Source organism: Emydura macquarii, unplaced genomic scaffold (genome assembly GCF_026122565.2).
Source record: "Emydura macquarii macquarii isolate MOO-44397 ecotype Brisbane River unplaced genomic scaffold, CSIRO-AGI_Emac_v2 contig_2680, whole genome shotgun sequence".
NCBI lineage: Eukaryota > Metazoa > Chordata > Testudines > Chelidae > Emydura > Emydura macquarii.
This window is the reverse complement of record NW_027132817.1, coordinates 2515457-2534911: the sequence shown is the minus strand read 5'-3', so window position 1 is coordinate 2534911 and position 19455 is coordinate 2515457. Positions and strand designations below refer to the sequence as shown.

Sequence of the window (19455 nt, the reverse complement as noted above, 5' to 3'; positions counted from 1 at the left end):
CTGGTGGGGAGGCAGACAGCGGAGAGCACTAGACTGGGAACTGGGCAGGGGCTCACACTGACTCTTCCTCTGGCATTTAAAGGAGGATTCATCTCCCTTTGGGAGAGTTTCAAGCATTCAGCTCAGCTCTCTCCAACAGCCAAATCCCCAGCTATGCTCACGCGCCTGCCCGCCCGCCTACCTTCCCTCGCTGAGTTTAGGGCTGATTTGAGTTTAAACAGCCGGACCTAGTTTATAGAACGGGGCTGGACCAGAACCTGGATCCAACCACCTCCTGAGCCAACCACCCGGGTCCACCTCAGGGGCTGCTGCCCCCACCCGGCCAGCCCCACTTTACTCCCGGTAGCGGCTACAGGAGCTGTCGCGGGGGGCAGCCGCTCGGGGAGGCGGAGGCAACGGGCGGGGGAGGAGCAGGGGAGCCTCTCCGCACCGAGCCCGCGGCCCTGACGGTGTTTCCGGGTGCGGGAGCTGGGATGTGCGTCCGGGTTGGGTCGGCTCCGCTGCGCGGCTTCTTCCCGCCTCCCGCTCTCGGAGACTGAGCCGCAGCCGCTCAGCCTGCAGCTGCCCCTCTCCCCACACGGCCAGCGCCCCAGAGCGGGTCGGTGAGCCATTGGGGCGGGCGCGGCCGGGGTGCAGCGGGGCTGGAGAGCCGGGGGAGCTGATGTCTCCGGAGTCGGGCAGGGGATGGGGGAGAAGCGGGCTGGTCATGCCTGGATGCGGGGATGGCGGCGGCGGCGGCGGCTGCCTGTGGGGCTGGCAGCCCCTGCGGGGTTGGGCTACCCTTCCCCGGCTCTGGGAGGATGCTAGGCGGCGCCGGGCGCTGCTTGAGGGGCTGGTCGCCGGGGGGTCGCCCGGTGACGGTGCGTGCTGGGCTGGGAAGGGTCCGGCCCGCAGCGCTGGTTGGGCGGACGCATTGGGCTGTGGCGATCCTGGCCGCGGCGCTGCGACGGGGGCTGGCTTACCCTGGTTGGGAAGGGAGGCAAGCGGCTGGGGGCGGGGGGGGGGGGGGGTGTGTGATTTACCTAGGGAAGGGAAGCAGGTGAGTATGGAAATGCCCTGAAAAGAACCACACCGGAAGGAGGGGTTAAGGAGGCAGCAGGTATGAGACCCCCCCCCCTCCCCCTGGGATCATCCTGTTCCCATAAAATCAGTATTGCTGCAGTGCTGGCTCGTAGGATTTATCAAAATTACAGTTGGGACCAGCCTACACATCCTTTAGAAAGCCACTAGTAGTAGCGTTTTGGACTCTAGAGCTTTATTTGTGCCGTTACTTTAATAGTTCTCCCAGATAAATGTCTGGTTTAGACCCTATCAGCAGTGACTGAAAATGACAAGACAGCTTCTGGTGTCTTCAATTTATTTGGAATTGTAGTTATTCTTTGTGATTACTCCCTAAAAATGTATATATGTGGCATGACTGTATTTATGACAATAAGCAATAGAATGGCAGTACTTAAATGCTACTTACATGCATGGGTGCTGGAGAGGGGAGGACCAAAGAGCCACCCCCTCATGCTTTTTAAATGTGGTGGCCTGAACTCAGAAGGGGCATAGTGAGGGCGGGGGGGGGGGGGGGGGGATGAAGAGGCAAGGGGTCCTGCCCCTATCTCTTAGCCCCAGACCACATTATATTTTCTATTATTTTTAAATATACTATAAATAATGTATCTTAGTGAATGCTTATTACCATGTCAAAGGATAAGTAAATAATTTCAGTGCCTAAAAAACATACCTGAAAGTGGTATTTGTCCATTCCCTGGGAAAGAATTGGTATTCAGACAGGTTGACAAGAATCAATATAAGGGGCATGGCTTTGGAATCAAATAAACTTTAATTGAATAGTCAAACCATTTCCTGAGGAACCAGTGTTAGATACATATGTGGGTATTGGCAACAGAGGTAAGAGAAATCGGTGTGAATTTACAGTCTGATCCTGTTCTTATTGAGGTCAGTGTCAAAAGTCCAGATGATTTCAGTGGAAGCAGTATCAGGCCTGGTATGAAATGGAATGTGAAGAGTATAAGTTAAATACCTCTCTTGTAACTAAAATGCTGGTATTTACATAGTGGAAGGATATGGTTTCCTCTATTTACACAACCCGCTGAGACCAAAAGATCCTTTTTCCCATATGCTCCTTTTTTAAGCAGCCATTGGCTTGGAGGCTTCCAAGGAGAAATTCTGTCAATAGGATACCAGAAATTGAGTTAAGTTTCTAACTTAACAAAAGACACCAAAAACTCATGTATTTACCTGTGTATATTTTGGTGCATATTTTGGGTGCATATTTTCCTAAGACAATATACTGTAGGTTGTGTATTTGTCAAGTGACAGATTTGTAAAGTTGTTTAAGATTAAGAGTAGCTCTAATTTCAAAAGAAGTTTGTGGCACATAGCAAGCAACATAACTTATTTTCAGAGTTTACACTAAGAACAGGTTAGAATAGATACAATGCTAAACTTTTATCATCTTTTGTAAAAATAGTGTGTTTTCAGTACTGCACTGTTGTTGTTACTACTGCTATATATTGTTTGTATTAAGGTAGTGCTTAGAAACCCAAACAGAGATAGGAGCCCGTTGTACTGGGCCCTTTACAAACACAGAGAGAGGCCATCCCAATCCTTAAGGGTTCAATCGAAATAGGCAAGACAGACAAAGGAAGTATTTTTATCCCCATTTTATAGATGGAGTGCTGAGGCACAGAGATACAAAATGATTTTCCCAAAGTCACACAAGAAGTCTGACAGAGCTGGAAATGGAAACCAGATCTTGGGAGTCCAGCCCAGTGCCTATCTACAAAACCTCTTTCTATTCACAGTGGTTTTTATGAACATAATATTTACTTCAATTACAGATTTGAGAGAGAAAATTCATGCTCCTGAAATAACTAGAGCTTCTCAGCTGCAAAGATGTTGGAGGAGGATATGGAGGTGGCCATCAAGGTGGTGGTAGTAGGGAATGGAGCAGTTGGGAAGTCCAGTATGATTCAGAGATACTGCAAAGGAATTTTTACAAAAGACTACAAGAAAACTATTGGAGTAGATTTCCTGGAGAGACAAATTCAGTATGTATCCAGTTGATGTCATGCTATACCTTTTTATTTTCTTAGTGCTGTTGTGACTAGCAGACATAGGGAGATTTAGAACTCAAACCATCTCTCAGACTAAAGCGTGGGAGATATTTTTACATCTTGTGGAGAGGACAAAAGTGAAGCATCTATACCGTAATTGGATCATTCAGTTTTCCACTCAAGTACAAGAGTTATAATTTGAAATAAAAAACAAAAGAAAACTCAAAGACTTTCTGACATACTTGATGACTTTTCTAAGAAGGTTTGTTTATGTTGAACTGTTGATTTTTATTTGCATTCCTTGGTTTTAAAAAAAAGGAAACATTTGGTATAAATTATGTGGTTAAAAATGAAAGGAGAAATTTAGTATGTAAAATGGTTTGAAATAAGTGTTTCATACTCTTAAACTATTGATAGTGTAAGCAGATAAAATCTAATATTTAAAGGAGGGGAAGATATTAAGGTAATTAAAAACAAGTTCACAGATCGCCAAAGTATGTAAAATAAGTAAATAAATAAATTAATTAAAGGAGCACAGGTTTTCTTTGCAATTTTTTTGCCCTTTTTTTAAGATGCAGGTTTTACAAAACTCAGTATGAATTTTAAAAAAATCATGATTTTTGTCTTTGAACATACTAATGGAAATTTGAGCTCAAAAGCATTGCAGTAGATCATAGGAGCCCTGGAGAGACTGTGGGTAGTCCATTTTTCTCTGTCTAAGCAGACGAAGTGCAAAAAAGTAAACTATCAAAATAAATTTTAAAATTTTTTCTATTCTTATCCAAAATACATTGTAGAGAAGGGAAATATTTTAATATATGTGTGCTTTGTTTTGAGTGTCTCTTTAGTCTTGAGTTTCTGTATTCAGTGTGTTGATTAAACATTTTTTCCATTTATTTCAGAGTTAATGATGAAGATGTCAGGCTGATGTTGTGGGACACAGCAGGTCAAGAGGAGTTTGATGCAATAACTAAGGCCTATTATAGAGGTAAAAAACCCTATATATTACATCTTGGGTTTTTTAATTTAATTTTCATAGGTAACTAGAGAAAAATGTAATATACTTGGCCTAACCAACTTTAAGATAATTTTCTTTTTTGAGTAGTATGGATGCTTTATATTTTACAGCAATGCAAAGACCAGTTCAGTTATCGACATTCTTCTTTTTTCAAATGGGGGAACCTTTTCAGATTCTTGAGTATTTATTCTGCTACATGCAGTATATCTGACTTCATTAAGTTTTATTTAATGTGAATTACAGAACTGCCATTTAAATAGCATAGAACATAATTAGGCTAATGGCTGGATAGATTTCTGAAGCCTGAAAGATAAGTGAGAGAGGTGGAGAGAGATGATTTGGTATCAGAACCTGTTTGTATATGAGTAATTAAACAAATACTTCCAATACCAGAATTTAGTATAGAAAAAACTAAACTAGAAGGTGAATATACCTCTTAGGTAAATACTAGACTACTCAACTTGTTGCCATGAAATCTATGGAAGCGTTGTATAAAAACAAAGGTAATAACTTCAGACAATTATTGATCCCAATCTTAGACTTACTTTGCAAATGAAGATTTTAATAATGATAATGATCATTCCTTTTTCTACATGAAGGATTAGACATATAAATAAATCTTGTAGTACTTGCTGTTTACTCATTGGGATAGCAAGGGCTATCAGTCTTTCACTTCAGGTTATAAACTAATCTGGTGGGGTCAGGAAGAAATGTGTTGCCATGGTATAATATCCTGGAGAAATTGCCTTCCTTCACTGGAGACAGGATACCAGACTATACCTGGACTATTGGTTTATTTCAGTGTGTTAATTAACATAGTCCTCTAGTTTTTACATTTTATGATAGAACTTTATTGACTAATGTTTTCTTGGGGTTTTTAATAAAGAGCGAGGGATTATCAAAGCAACAATAATACAAGGAAATTCCATGAGAAAAAGATGTTGAGAGAATGAGAAAAAGGAAATATTTCTTAATATAGCTTGCTGCTATATTCCACTCTTTTTAAATAAGACACTCTAAGTGTACTGATTTGTATGATGGTTTAATGGACTTCTAAAACAATTCTGGTGAGCCACAACACTCAAAGGAAAAATTGAAAGACATTGGCATAGACACTTGTTTGACTCGATAGCAGGATCATGCAGAAAGATGGCTTTGTAGCTGTTGCTACGGGTGTCATATGATACCATTGCCATCTTGTTAAGATACATCAGAATGGATGATGATCTGCCTTTGGGAGGTGTGAATGAGGAGTTAATTAATTTAAATCTACCTTCTTGTAATTTGCATTTGGTGAGCAACTCTGTGCTCTTTTTTTCTTTATAAGGATCATATAGCACATTTTATAAATCTTGGGGAGAAATCCTAAGGGTCTTTACTTAGTTTTTACTCTCACAAACTCTTTTTTAAGTTAATAGGCGTTGGCTTGAGTAAGGACTATATCTGGTATCAAATTAAACTTTGGGCTATACTTCAGCAATCTTAAAGAAAAATCACTTCTTCACTCTAGGCCTCTTCTCCCCCTTCCCATCCTCTCCACAAAAAAACCTGTTGCTGCAAGTTGCCTTTGTGATGTAGCATTCAGAAGGAAATGGGGCAGGGGATCTCCCGGGAGTCTGATGTGGATGTGGGGATACCTTGGAAGGTTTCTATAACCACAGTAGCTGTGAGTTAAAACTGAGCAGGATGAGGCTTTCAGAAGGAGGTGCGTGCGCTGTAGCTTTTTTAAGATCCAGCAGATCAGAAAACTTGAGAGACTCGTGACTTAGCTAGGTGAATGGGCAACAAGGGCAGATGAAATTCAGTGCTGACAAATGCAAAGTAATGCACGTTGGAGGCAATAATTTGATCCACACATACACCTCACTGGTTCTAAATTATTTGTATCACCTTAGGAAAAGGACCTGGACATTACTGTGGACACCTCAATGGATAGGGAATAATATGGAAAATATTATAATGCCATTATATATCTCAGTGGTATGCCCTTACTTGGAATACTGTATGCTGTTCTTGTCACTCTATAGGAGAAAGGATAAAGCAAGAATAGAGGGATGTTGAAGATGGGAGATGAGAATAATTAGGACCATGGAAAAACTCTCAAGTGAAGATTAGATTGGAAAATTAGGGCCTGTTTCACCTTAGCGAGAAAATGAATAAGAGGGGACCTGAGAAAAGTATATACAATAATGAATGGTTTAGAAAAAATAGATTGAGAACTTCCACTTGCTCTCGTACAACAACGAAGTGATATTCAGTGAAGCTGAAACTTGGAAAATTCACAATGATTAAAGGAAATACTTTTCCACAAAATGCCCAGTTAGATTGTGGAAACTGTTGCCACAGGATATCCTTGAGGCCAAGCAGAATTCTCAAAAATATTAGATATTTATATGAGTAACAAGTATCCAGCATTACAATAGTAACTACTAAACAGAAGTTTTGATAGGAATATAAATCCTCAAGTATTTCCCCATGTGTTCGGGCACTATGAAAGTGGTCTGCTTGCTGATGACTTCTGGCCACTGGATAATAAAAAATTAATAATTGTCTTTGTTTTTAGGAGCCCAGGCTTGTGTGCTTGTGTTTTCTACCACTGACAGGGACTCTTTTGAAACAATCCCCACCTGGAAGGAGAAAGTAATGGCTGAAGTTGGAGACATCCCCACGGTGCTTGTGCAGAATAAGATTGACCTCCTGGATGATTCTTGTATAAAGAAGTAGGAGTTTCATCACATTGTCTTTTGAAATCAGAGGATTTATTACGTCTTTTATTTTTCAAAATCTATGGGGGTTTATGGTGTCATATGTTTACAAGTTGCCAAACCTAAGGCCTAGTTCCACAACCATACTTGAATAATTCCATAAACCTCAGTGGTGCTACTCCCAGGAGTAAAGTTATTTGTGCTTATGTGTTTGCCAGATTTGGGCCTTAGTGCTCACTTCAAGTTTTTTTCTCCCCTTTTGTTTTCTAAGCACGTTAAAAAATTAGCAGGGAATTATGTAAAGAGTGTGGTTGGGCCACGGTGAGAAATTATTCCATTTTGTACTCAGGGAACTGTAAAAGATGCCCCCTCTACAGCCCAAATTTTACATTAGCTGTTAAACTCAGTTGTAGCCCCACCAGTTTATATACTCTAGTTTGGTTAGTGAATGCGCACTGTGCAAACTGTTGAGCAGATTTTTAAAATGTGCCTTTGTATGTTTGCTTTTGTTTTCTCTTCTTGAAATTGTTCTTTCATATACTTGTGGTTTATCAAAGTAGTGTATTGCCATATTATAGAAATTTACAACCCATTAACACCCACAGACTCAGTCACTCTCAGCTCCCTTTTCCCTGCTCTCTCCTCCATAGATCATTGTCAGTTCATTCTGCTCCACTCTCTCCCTCATCCTGGACTCAAACTCAGAAATTGCAACTCTCATTCCCCACACTATCCATTTCCTCCACTCCTATTTGTGCCTGTGGAGAAAGTTGGATGACCATGCTGAATACTTCTACTATTAATTCAATCTCCCCTCCTTTAGTTCTGCAGCTTTCCTTGTTACACTTGTAAAATAAAAGACTAGCAGGATCTTATTCAGGGGGGAAAAGGCAATACACTGCGTTTATTGTAAATGTAAGAATATCAAAAAACAGTCACATTCACACACATTCATTCATACCCAAGTAGTTCTGCAAGCTGGTGTCATATAATTACCAGTCCTTTTATGTGTTGCTTGAGCCAGCCTAGTGGCCAACTAGACTGGGCACGAGGAGGGAGCCGGGCCTCTGTCGGTCGCAAATCTGATGCTCCAGATGACAATTGCAGAACGAGACCCAAAGTTTCCATGTTTTTACCCCATCTTTTATACTTGCTGGCTCTCATGTAAGTCTATGGGCCTTGCTGTGTCATGCTACCTCTAGGTTCAGTATAGTTGTTAATCACCAGTTATTTGCAAGCATGACAGTTCTCTTATTTCTGTACTTTGTTTGTTCCCAGGGTGGATCCTTCTGTACTTTAGGGTTGTTTATTTGCACTTTAGGGTCATTGATAGGTATTCTTTGGCTTTCAGGGTTAGGATGGCAGTTGGTGTCTTTACTTCCCTTTCTGTTGTTAGAGCAGTTTAGATTGGTCTCTTCTTATGCCCTGCACATACATTCCCCACTCTCACACACAAAGAGAATTTATTAAGATACTTTTAGGTTCAAGTTTCAGGAAAGAGCTTACTTCAAGAAACTAACAAGATGGAGTCCACTTATGCCACACTAAACTACTATACCATTATCATAACAGTAAAGGAAAAATGTCTCTCTACCTTTATCTCACTTACACAATAAAACAAGGAGTCTACGTCTGATTTGTTTGCACAGCTCCTGGGGATGGCTCACATCCTGGTCTAACTAAACTACTTCTTCCTCTCATTGTTTCCTACACTGAGGCTATGTCTTCACTGATGGCGGCAAATTCGCCGCCATCAGATCGACTTCTCTGGATCGACTGAGCAGTCAGTGAAGACCTGCTCAGTCGATCCAGAAATCGACATATTAAGACCACCTCCTCAAGTAGCATAGCTCTGCATTGACAGGAACACTGTTCCCATCAGCGCAGTGCAGTGAAGACGGTGCTCAGAAGAGAAGCAGAGAAGTCGATGGGAGTTACGCAAGTTTTTTGCCTAGCTTGCGTAACTCCAGTCGACTGCCACCGTATCTTGGAGGTAAGTGAAGACAAGCTCTGACTATCCTCCCTTCTGGTTCTCCTCATTTGATGCCCTCCTAAAGCTCAACTTCCCCTTCCTTCACCCACACAGGATGTTACTGATTTTCAAAGAGAAAATGAACAAGATCAGATGGAACCTCCTCCTTCATCCATGTCACTGACCCTGAGGTGTCTCACCTGTTTTTCTTCTCTAATTCTTCTCTTCCTTATCCCTTCCCATCTCATGACTTCCCTTGTCCCAGTTCTTATGCTGTCCCTCAACTCCTTAAAATTTCACTCTCATCCGGTTTTTCCATCACAATACAAGCATACTATGGTCTCCTTATTTTAAAAAAAAAAAAAAAAAAAAAAAGCACCTTTGACCTTCATCCCTCTTCTACTACCCTATCTTCTTCCTATCACCTCTAAACTCATTGAATTGTACCACGTGTAACCTTGTCTCATGTTTATTTTCTCCAGCTCTTTGGTCCTTTCCAGTCTGGCTCTCACCTCTCTACTCTACTAAGACATCTCTAAGATCTTCCTTGTCTTTCTGTCCATGCTACTAAAATGTTCATTCAGGCCCTCCTAATCTGCTGTCTTGATTAGTTGCAATCTTCTTCTCTTTGGCTTTTATGACACCCAGCTTGCTGCTGTCTGCGAGGTTTTTTGAAAACACAATCAAATAGACATGAAAATGTAACAACTCTTAATTGAAAAAGGAATGCTCCAACAAAACATCTCATTGTTAAAGTGGACAGGTCATAAAGTAATTAAAGAGCAGCTACCTGCTCACATGATGTTCTGACTAAATTAATTCCAAAGAATTTTGTCTACAGTATTGATAAGTACTGGCATAATATACAAATCAATATTTACAAGTCTCTTTCTGTTGTGCAGTGAAGAGGCAGAAGCATTGGCAAAAAAGTTGAAGTTAAGATTCTACCGATCATCAGTGAAAGAGGACCTAAATGTAACTGAAGGTAAGAGATATGATAAATATAGGATTCTCTCTTGTCCTCTGCTATGTAACATTACACATCTGTGTAGCCTGGAAACTAATCTACCGGTCTTTGATTTTATAACGTTACTTGGCCACTCTTTTTTCCTGCCATTGTACTGTAGTTATAGTAGGAGATAATTTCTTAAATTTGATTGTCCCTTGATACTGTTATGTAACATTTTTTCTTGTATTTCTCTTCTGTTTTTTTTCCACACATACTGTAAAAGTCAAACTTTCAAAAGTGCTTAAGTGATTTAGATACCTAAATCATATTGACTTACAATGGGAATTAGGCTCTTTGGAAATTTTACCCATAAGAATTAAGTACTTACAGATTCCAAATTGTTTAACAGTGTATAGTTGACTGTAATTGCTGCAAAACTTTGAACATGGATGCAGCTGTTTGTCAATAAGGTCATACCATCTTCTATAATACTGCTATGTTTATGCATAAATTCAGTTTCGTAATAGTAATATATTCCAGACAGTGCCTTTCTGGGGTGGTTTTATATATAGCCCTGATCTTGCAAGTGACTCACTCTAAATAGACCCACGTGGAAGTTAGTGGGGCTCTGTGCTGGTACATGGATCTGCCCACATGGAATCATTTACTACGGGCCCCAGTCCTGTATCAAATCAGGTGTTTATAACTCAGCTTTGATACCAAAACAAATCTGTAATACTAAAATGAGCTGATAGACTATGATCAAGATGAAACTTTGCAATGATGTCTGTGTGTCTATCTTAGATTCTCTCACACTGATAAGCATCTTTTTTGTATTTCAGTTTTTAAATATTTGGCTGAAAAATATCTTCAAAGGCTCAAACAACAAACAGCTGAAGACCCAGAAGTAGTACATACAAGTAGTAACAAAATTGGTAAGTATGCAACCAGAAACTGCAGCAAGACAGTATTTTCTGCTGACAAAGCCTACTATTAATTACCTCAGGATCATTGGAGTTGGTGGGAGTTGAATCAGGCTCCTAATTAACATTCTTCTACCTTACTATATTGCCTATTACCCTTTTGTAAAATAGTCAAACTAAGGTACTAACAATTGATGAAGTCATAGTCTATCTGGTCAGTGTTTGTCAACTACCCTTTTAATTCAGTTCTTGTGAAAAAACATTGTAAGGACTTGAAAATGGATGTTTCCCGGACACTTGCTTTTTTTTTTTTTTTTTTTTTTAAATGTAATTGGTATTAGTGTTAGTCATGCTGGAGCAGATATACAAGGATTCACTGTGAAAAGATCTGGCATTTAATGAGAAAGGCTTTGTAAACTTTGCCTTTTGTAAGGAAACACTGAACTTTAGTTCTTTCAAGCACTTCAGAGTCAACTGATTATTTTTCTCCTTAAAGTACTCTTCTTTTATACTATCCTTTTCCTTTCCTTTATCCCAACAAAGTTGCTAATTTAAAAAGCCCTGTCATGTTTCTTTATTGTATTACTCAACTAAGCATAACTTTGTTGACATGTGATTAGCATCTGAGTAAGTATGCTACTGTCCAATTCCATATTTATTTTATTTTAAATAAATAAAATATTTTATTATTTATCCACATTTTGTGCTAGTAATAAACCTCACAATGGCATGTATTTAACTTCAGTTGGCTCTAGTTCAAAAACATAGCTTACTGAGCTCTAGCTGCAAGTGACCACAAGAATAAATAACTGTTCAAGAATTAAAGACCTTATGTTTGAGATATACCACTATGCTTTAGTAAATGTTTTGGCTCAAGATTCAACAAATAAAAGGTATAAAGAGATTCACAGACGTGGCTGCTTTTTTTCTCTCTCTCTTTAATTTATGTAGGTGTTTTTAATACAGCTGGTGGAAGTCATTCAGGCCAGAATTCTAGCACATTTAATGGTGGAGATGTCATCAACCTTAGACCAAACAAACAGAGGACCAAGAAAAACAGAAGTCCTTTTAGCAGTTGCAGCATACCTTAGAACCACTTTTGGGAGGAAAAAGAATGACAGTCATTTGGATGAAGTTGTGCAATTAAATAAGGAATACAGCCAGCTATAAAGGTATTTTACCAGTGATCTAGCAAACCTTGCACCTACAGGATCCTTGATCGATGGTGGATTTAAAGAACATTGCTATTGCAATGTTTATTCAGTATGTAGAGTGAGACCCCTAGTGGCAAAAAACCAAACCATTGTTGCCCCTGTGCATTTTTTTAAAAAATTGGATGAGCTTTTCCTGTGTGAAGGAATGATGTACAAGCTATGTAATAGTTTTGATTGAGTTGTTAAGCATATTAAAAATGTAAGTATTATGCTTACAAGTATCAGTACATAGTATTATGACCCAAGGTGAAGTAGCTTCCTTCCAATTAAATTTACCAGCACATTTGATAGAAGAGTGTTAGTTAACAAGGACACTAAAAAGTAATATGAGAAGCAAAAGACAAACATCATGTTTTTTGTCAGATTACACTAATACATATTCTGGCAATTTTATTGGTGCAATATGTTTGTATATTTTATTAATGTTAAGTAAGGTGTTCATGTAGACATTTAGGACAGATATTCAGGCCACACAAGAGGATACTGTATCTGATTAAAACAGCACCCTTAAACTTATTTTCACTTCTTAAAATTTTGCATTTCAAATGAGACTTTTCAAAAGAGTTCTGTTAATGTTAATTAACTCACTACATTTCAGGCCTTAAGCTTAGGTTTAAGAAGAGGTGTGCCAAAAACATTTTTTCCTTTTTATCTTATAATACACTACAGATAATTTTGTAAAGTTTGTTTCTGTCAGTCATAACAGGGTAAACAATTACCAGAGACAATACTAGACAAAAACTACTTCATCAACTTCAACAATTACCAGAGACAATACTACTATCAGTCACCTAAATGGAATCCATACAATTTTAATGGTATTCCTGTCCAAAAATATATTGCTGATATCTAATATGTTCATGTAGCAGGAACTATGAAAAGTGTGTTGAATTTGCAGTGTGAGGTGTCAACAAAATGTCTTAAGTTCTATTGAGAAATATCTCCCTTGGTGGTTGAAAACTATGTTCTGGAGGATCCAACATGTTGTAGCTGAAGACTAAATCACACATTAAACTAATGAGTCCCTCTTTAATGCTGTTTCATATTCAGAGTTATGCTGCTGATTAAAAAATCTAATTCTGCAATATCAGACATAAGGGGTAAAGTTTTCAGAAGTGCCTAGGTTCCATTTTCAAAAGTGACTTAGGACTTGCATACATGGTGCAGCAATGCATGGTAGAGGGATAGGATTTCTTATACACACTACGTTGCACACTAACTGATCCATATAGGGCCCTGCTGGCATGAACTAAAAGCTCCCTAGTGTACATTTACATTGGGAACCTTTAGTTCATGCCAGCAGGGTTTTCATGGGCCAGTTAGTGCACAATACATTGGTGTACTTTGAAAATGACATCTCTCTGGTGTGCTATGTAGACATTTAGGCATCTAAGTCTAATTGAAAGTCAATGGGACTAAGGCTTCTTCACTTCATTAAGATGCTTTTGAAAATGTCACCCACTTCTCTGTAAGAGCATGCATTTTAAAAATATCCATCTTGTTAATGGTTTTGTATAATTTTAATTTTCTAGGATTTTCTATAACAAAGCTCTGCCAGCAACAAATGCAAAAATATTCTCCTTTATGATATTCAGAATTTTAATAGTTTTTAAATGGGTGTATTAAAGTGCAAATGACATGACCTGGAGCTATAAGTATTCAATATAGATTGCTACACAATTCCTCTTGGTAACTGATTTTCATTATACATTAATCGGTTTAATAGTTATAGTTTCAGTATAGTTTCTTTCATTTTTACTACTTACTATATTTCCCATGGGAGAATTTCTTGTCAAGTAAACATAATGCAGTGAGCCTGCACTCGTTTGTACTTTGTATATGTTGGAAGAGGAATTTATCTTTTCATGAATTCATATAGTAAGCATAACTTCTTAAGTTCTGAGACCTTGAGCATGTAAAGTGAAATATACTCTTGGTCCACCAGCTCAGATGTGGGCAAACTGTATGTGTGGTGATACTTATGCACAAACACTAAAATAATCTGAAGTTCTGTGTTGCATATTAATATATTATATTACCCAAGAAGTACCTTGGTTTCTGTAACAAGTTGTTGCTGCATCTCCCATTGCTGGCAATGAGATGGGCATCAAGGCACTCAAACCCCTCTTCTATTATATATATAGAAAAAAATGTTCTTACTGCAGTGTTTCTTAGGTACTCAGTTGGATAAAGGCCTTTATTTTTTAAAAGTGCATTTAATCATTGTATGGATGTATAAATGGGGCCAAATCCTACCTCTTGTCAATTGCATGAGTAAGATAGCAGGATCTGGTAAGAAAGAGAATAATTCTCATATATAATGTGGCACATCTCAACATTTCAGGATTTAAGTAGAGTGTACATTGTGCAGAATTTTGTCAAACTTTTTTAATGTTGACATTTTTACATTATGCTGGTAGCCTGCCAGTTTTACATTTTTTTAAAAAGCAGAATTGTCAATAACTTCAGTTTTTTGCCTTATTTGACTTTGTACAAAGTACTGAAAAATGAGTCTTTATTACACATAATTGCCATTTGTACTGCTACATTTAAGGTTTGTCATTATAAACCACTATTTTCAGGATTGAAAACTTGATAAAAGCTTGTATACTAGGCTGAAACTTGACAGACTTACCAAATATGAGGGAAGTTTAAATTAATTACGATGAAACTACTCCCATGCTTAAAGTAAAGCACATGTGTAAGTGGTTGCAGAGTCGGGTAGTAAGTAGTGTGGTTTTTTCCCTTCCCATCTCTAACTCTAAAGTGGCTCTTCTTTTTATGTTTTAACTTTGTGTCCTGTCAGTTTCCTATATGGCAAGAGGAGATGCAGAATGTAACAAATTAACATTAGGATGATAGTTTACTGTACATTTATGCTAATAAAATATTAAAAGGATTTTGGCATGCAGATGTGCATCAGCTGACTAGCATGTTGCAGAGTTCTTTGGACAGTCACTTAACTTCCCAGATGCAATTCTGACTTTTTGATAAATAACAGACATACTTAGATTGTTAGCACTCATACAGCTCCATGTAATTAGTTTTTAGTATAAACTGATGTTACCAAAAAAAAAAAAACTTATGTGCACTCTTAATTAAAATATTCTGGGGAGCAGTGTTGTTTTCTCCCCAAAACTAAGACACAGAGCTAGTAACAAAATGCCATCCTCAGTGCATCTCATTGTGACAATGTTGTAGAAAAGGATGTGCTCCTCTATTAGAAACCTGCAACAGTGGGTATCCTTGTGAATAGTTGTTCATGATACAGTATGTATCTCAACAAATCAAGGTCTGTTCTATAGGTACAGAAAGAACCAGGCTAACTGCATTCCAATTACATCTGGTGACCTCTCTTGAATCTCTGCATTGGGTATATTACTTGGACCCTATCGAAACCATTTGTGCTGCTTTCAGCTGATGATGATGCTGCCAACTCATGATGATGCTGCCATTAAAGGAAAACTACAGTAATTAGTTATGCCTTAGCTAAGTCCGTGTTTATTAAACTATTCTATACACTAAAGAAGCAGTTTTTAGAAGCATCTATTACTATTTCATTGTATCCATTCAACGAATGGGCTTGCTTCGCTCAGTGAGGCCTGCTTTTTAATTATATTTTGAAGCAGGGGTTGCTATTTGCTGCTATTTGATTCACTTTCCCTTGGAAATAACAAAGCTCTAAGTTGCAAGTTCAGTCATTTAAAATTTTGTTTTGGTTAACCCAACTTAACTTTTTTTAAATTATAGGATTTACAGCTTCAGAGCTTTCTGATTTTTCATTGTTTCCTAAAGGCAAACAAAGCTTATCCTTTCAGTCCAAATGTGCATCACCGTATTTTCAAGATGACTCCTGTTTCTTTTTTGTTTTATTTCACTTAAACTTGTTTTACTCTTCTTCATAACTAGTGATTATTAGACTGTAGATTTTACTACACTGTAGCTTTTTTGTGTCCCTTCCATAGATTGTATCTTTATAGTAAAGGGAATTGAGCAGTTGAACACATTGTACTGTTCAGATCTTGTGCCTGTATACAGTGCATAATGCTCAGTGAACATGCACTTTGAACATGTTAATTCATATGTCTGATAGCTATCAGTTAATCAGCAATATGAGAATTCATTATTTGCACTGCTGAACCTACTTGTGGGTACTCAAGCTTACAGCTACACAACATATACACTTATTGAATTCCAATGATAATACCAAAAACTGCATTAGATTTCTAAATGTCTCTATAAATTTTTGCTCAGTAAGATGAAGAGTAACCATGGTCCAATCAGCTTGCCTCGTTTCATCAAATTGCCTTTACTATATTGCTATAAGGAAAATCACTTGTACAGATCATTAAATGTGTTCAGTAAAATCTGAGGCTTATAAATTCAAGCTATATTGTAATGACAAACGTTACATATTGTATTCCTAATAGCTAATCAGAATTGGTAAAAAGAATTAACAGCAACTCTTGCAAGAGTAATACATTTAAGACTTCACACATTGTTACAGAAGATAAGTCTTTCAAACGATTAAAATTCAAAGTTTAATTCCTCTTTGTATGATCGAGAGACCATGACCTTCAAGTCAAGTGAACCTTAGTTAGGTAATACTAAAATACTAAAAATAGTCTCAGGTTACTAGTAGAATTAGGGTAATAGTCATGTATAATATGCCCAAAGAGCATTCCTTCTCTCCCTCAGTTGAGACAGTAGGCTGCTGGCTAAACTTGGTCAAAATATTTAAAAAAAAAAAAAAAAAAATTAGCTTTGGCCAAAAGGGATATTGCTCTCGTCACTAAAAGAAAAATCCATTGTTACTAATAAGTGACTTATCCAAGTTTCGTATTTCTATGAATGTGAATGGTTAAAACAAATCAAGTGTATAACTTTTTATCACCATCATGTACCCAAGTAAATGTAATATACTTATTTTTTTAGAAATCGATGTCAACCTGACCTATAGTTAATACTCGAACAAATGGAAAAATAAATGTTTCAAAATGAATACTTTGTGTGTGCTGTTTCTATAAAACCTATGAAAGTTAATTTTAGCCTTCTGTTTTAAGCGATGTTAGCTGTGCCACAGCAGCTTGTAAACATTATTTACTTGAATACTGTTGGGTGTGCATAGCATGGTGCTGCTTCTGTGGATACGTTAAATTGTTGAGGCATCTAATTGCTAGAAATTGCTATGCCCCAGTGGTTGTATAACCAAGTCTGCATCTCACTAACAGTCCCATGTGAAGCAATACACAGAGTCTGGTGTGACTGATTCAAATTAATATGCTGGCAACAGTGGAGGAAAAAAGGTAGTGTATATTCATCGCCATCTTAAAATGAACAAGTTTAGGAAGAAAATCCAACAGAACCACCACCTGGTCTTGCTTTTAGATAGTAGAAGTGATATGACTAGTCTGGGATAAGACAATCAGCACAATGGAGAGTCTTAGTTCACCATTTTAGATCAAGAAGCCTGTGACTGGTGGTAGACATTTAGGGATAAGTAATGTTACAAATAGAATAGACGGATGTTTGATTCACTTCCTGAAAGTGAAAGATGAGTGAGTGATCTAGCTGCTGGATCCCTAGTTGTTTTGAGACCCCAGAGACTGAATACGGTCCAGGAAGTGCTGCTGTCTTAGGGTCTCTGGGCACATTTTAGGGCCCCCATTCAGCCCCTAGAACCAGCACTGACTCCTCAGGGTCCTCCTATAGCTTAAACATGTCTTCTGCCAGAACTCCGGCCGTGAGGGGTGTTTTGGGCAATATGGCAGGTGTAATACATGAAATCCAGACATTTTGCATAGGATCCTAAAACCATTGCTGTTAATCACAGGAGAAATACAGAGATCTATACAAAAATAATAAACCCTACACATTTCTCTGCCTCAGCTTGCTCACCACTGCAGATCATCCTTTGAGCTGGGGGTCAGCGTTGTCTGGGGTCATCCAAAGTCCTGCTCTAGTGCATGGCTTGTGTTCTGAAACATGGAGCCTTCTTCCTCTGTCCTTGGCTGGTCACTCCTTTTCCTCCTGCCCAAAACTTCCTGTGTGTGCCTTCTAGTCTACCCCCCCCCCCCTTGAATCCTTTTATAGCCTTTCGGTCACTCAGTCAGGTGACTCCTGGATCCTTACCAGGTGACTTGGTTGCTAGGAGACCTGTCCCCTGACAAACCAGTTCTCCTGGGTGGGAGACAGCCTGGATGAGACTATAGGGTGGTTATATTTGAGAAGAGGATCATTTTGATTGAACAACCCACTATCATCAGCCCTGTATCACTACCCCTTGGAATTTCGATCCAACATGGAGGTAAATGCCTAAAAGAAAAGACATGTTCAAAATGGCATTTGTGGCTTGGGAAAGATACATAAAGCGAGTTCATAATCTCACTCAAGAGTTCATAAAGTGGACAGATAAATCCCACAAATTGTTACAGTGACTCACTAATTTAAGTAGACAGACCGTCTGAGTTCCAGGCCTGGCTTGATCCAGACACCCTCTGGTGTCTTGGAAAGTCACTTACCCTCACTTCCTCAGTTTCCCGGTCTGTACAATGGGAGGAATTCTTATCTGCCTCACAGGCCTGTTCAGGATTAATTGGCAATGTTTGAACATGGGAAAAACCCTTTTAAGTGCTAAGCATTGTTATAAACTTACCTTCAGATAAGTGGTTAACTAGAATTGACTGGAACTTTGAAGTAGCATCTAGGTGAGTTTTCTATGATGCTAACCAACCACATTGTCCAACCCTCAGGAAACTACATCTGGAATGGCTTATGCTGCTAAGTTTTGATGCAGTCTCTTTAAACACCTTATGCACTTTTTCTATAACTTCAGAAAACCTTTCAGGCTCACAGGCTTCACATTTCTATGACTCGCTCTTGCTGAAAAACTTGGGCTTTATTTCACTGCCCCAGAGATAATGGAACCGATCCTGGAGTGCAGATGAGCAGATTAATGTGAATGTGAAAATAAACTAGAAGGCTTGGCTACTTTTCTCTATTTGAATCCTTTGTCCAGATTGTGCTGTACGCATATTGAAGTCACTCTACTGTGCTTTGGTGTTGACCATAGTAGGTATCTCTTATGAAATACATTAGTGGGACTAAGTGAGAATCTCAAACCATTCTCTCGTGGATATGCAGACCAGTTTCTTATATGGTGCCAACTGTGCCTACCTATCTCATAGTAATTTAGGTATGTAGCCTATTGGAACTAGAGAGTAATATATTCAATATATATTGCCTCTTCACTGTAAAAATATTCATAGAAGCAAATCTGTTTTACAATACAAGTAGTAGATTGTAGCTCCTACCTGGACAAATATGGTTGGTATTGCTGTTTCCTCTCCTGCTATATCTTCATTCACATATCACTAAAACATTAGTTGGATTGTGAGATAAGAGATAACTCAGCTAAGATCACACAGTATATTAAAGCCCGTTGAGATCATATAACCAATATTATTCAATATACTGAAAGCAAACAAGACTGGAAAATGGGAATTTACAGAAGCAAATGCGATTTCTTCTATTTAGGTATGGCTCTATGCCAAGTAGCAGATTTGGACAATGAGCGAACAACTGCTGCAACCTGTCTTCGATGTGC

The 19455-nt window shown here is 38.5% G+C and overlaps 1 protein-coding gene across 2 annotated transcripts; it reads left to right on the top strand.

The window, feature by feature from the left end:
- The first annotated feature begins 388 nt into the window (after positions 1-388).
- Positions 389-16851, top strand: RAB23 (RAB23, member RAS oncogene family). Of its 2 annotated transcripts, none has more exons than XM_067565509.1 (7): positions 389-598; positions 2853-3062; positions 3971-4056; positions 6650-6806; positions 9666-9748; positions 10555-10647; positions 11587-16851. In XM_067565509.1, exons 2-7 carry the CDS (start codon positions 2908-2910, stop codon positions 11724-11726), a joined length of 714 nt encoding a protein of 237 aa, XP_067421610.1. In that variant the 5' UTR covers positions 389-598; positions 2853-2907; the 3' UTR covers positions 11727-16851. The 2 variants fall into 2 exon arrangements, with proteins under 2 accessions (XP_067421610.1, XP_067421611.1); XM_067565510.1 differs by lacking the exon at positions 389-598 and adding an exon at positions 1022-1099.
- The last annotated feature ends 2604 nt before the right edge of the window (positions 16852-19455 follow it).

Coding starts and splice junctions, on each gene's coding strand:
- RAB23 (XM_067565509.1), top strand. CDS start 2,908: ATGTTGGAGGAGGATATGGAGGTGGCCATCAAGGTGGTGGTAGTAGGG. Junction 4,057..6,649: donor AACTAAGGCCTATTATAGAG/GTAAAAAACCCT, acceptor CTTTGTTTTTAG/GAGCCCAGGCTTGTGTGCTT. Junction 10,648..11,586: donor TACAAGTAGTAACAAAATTG/GTAAGTATGCAA, acceptor TAATTTATGTAG/GTGTTTTTAATACAGCTGGT.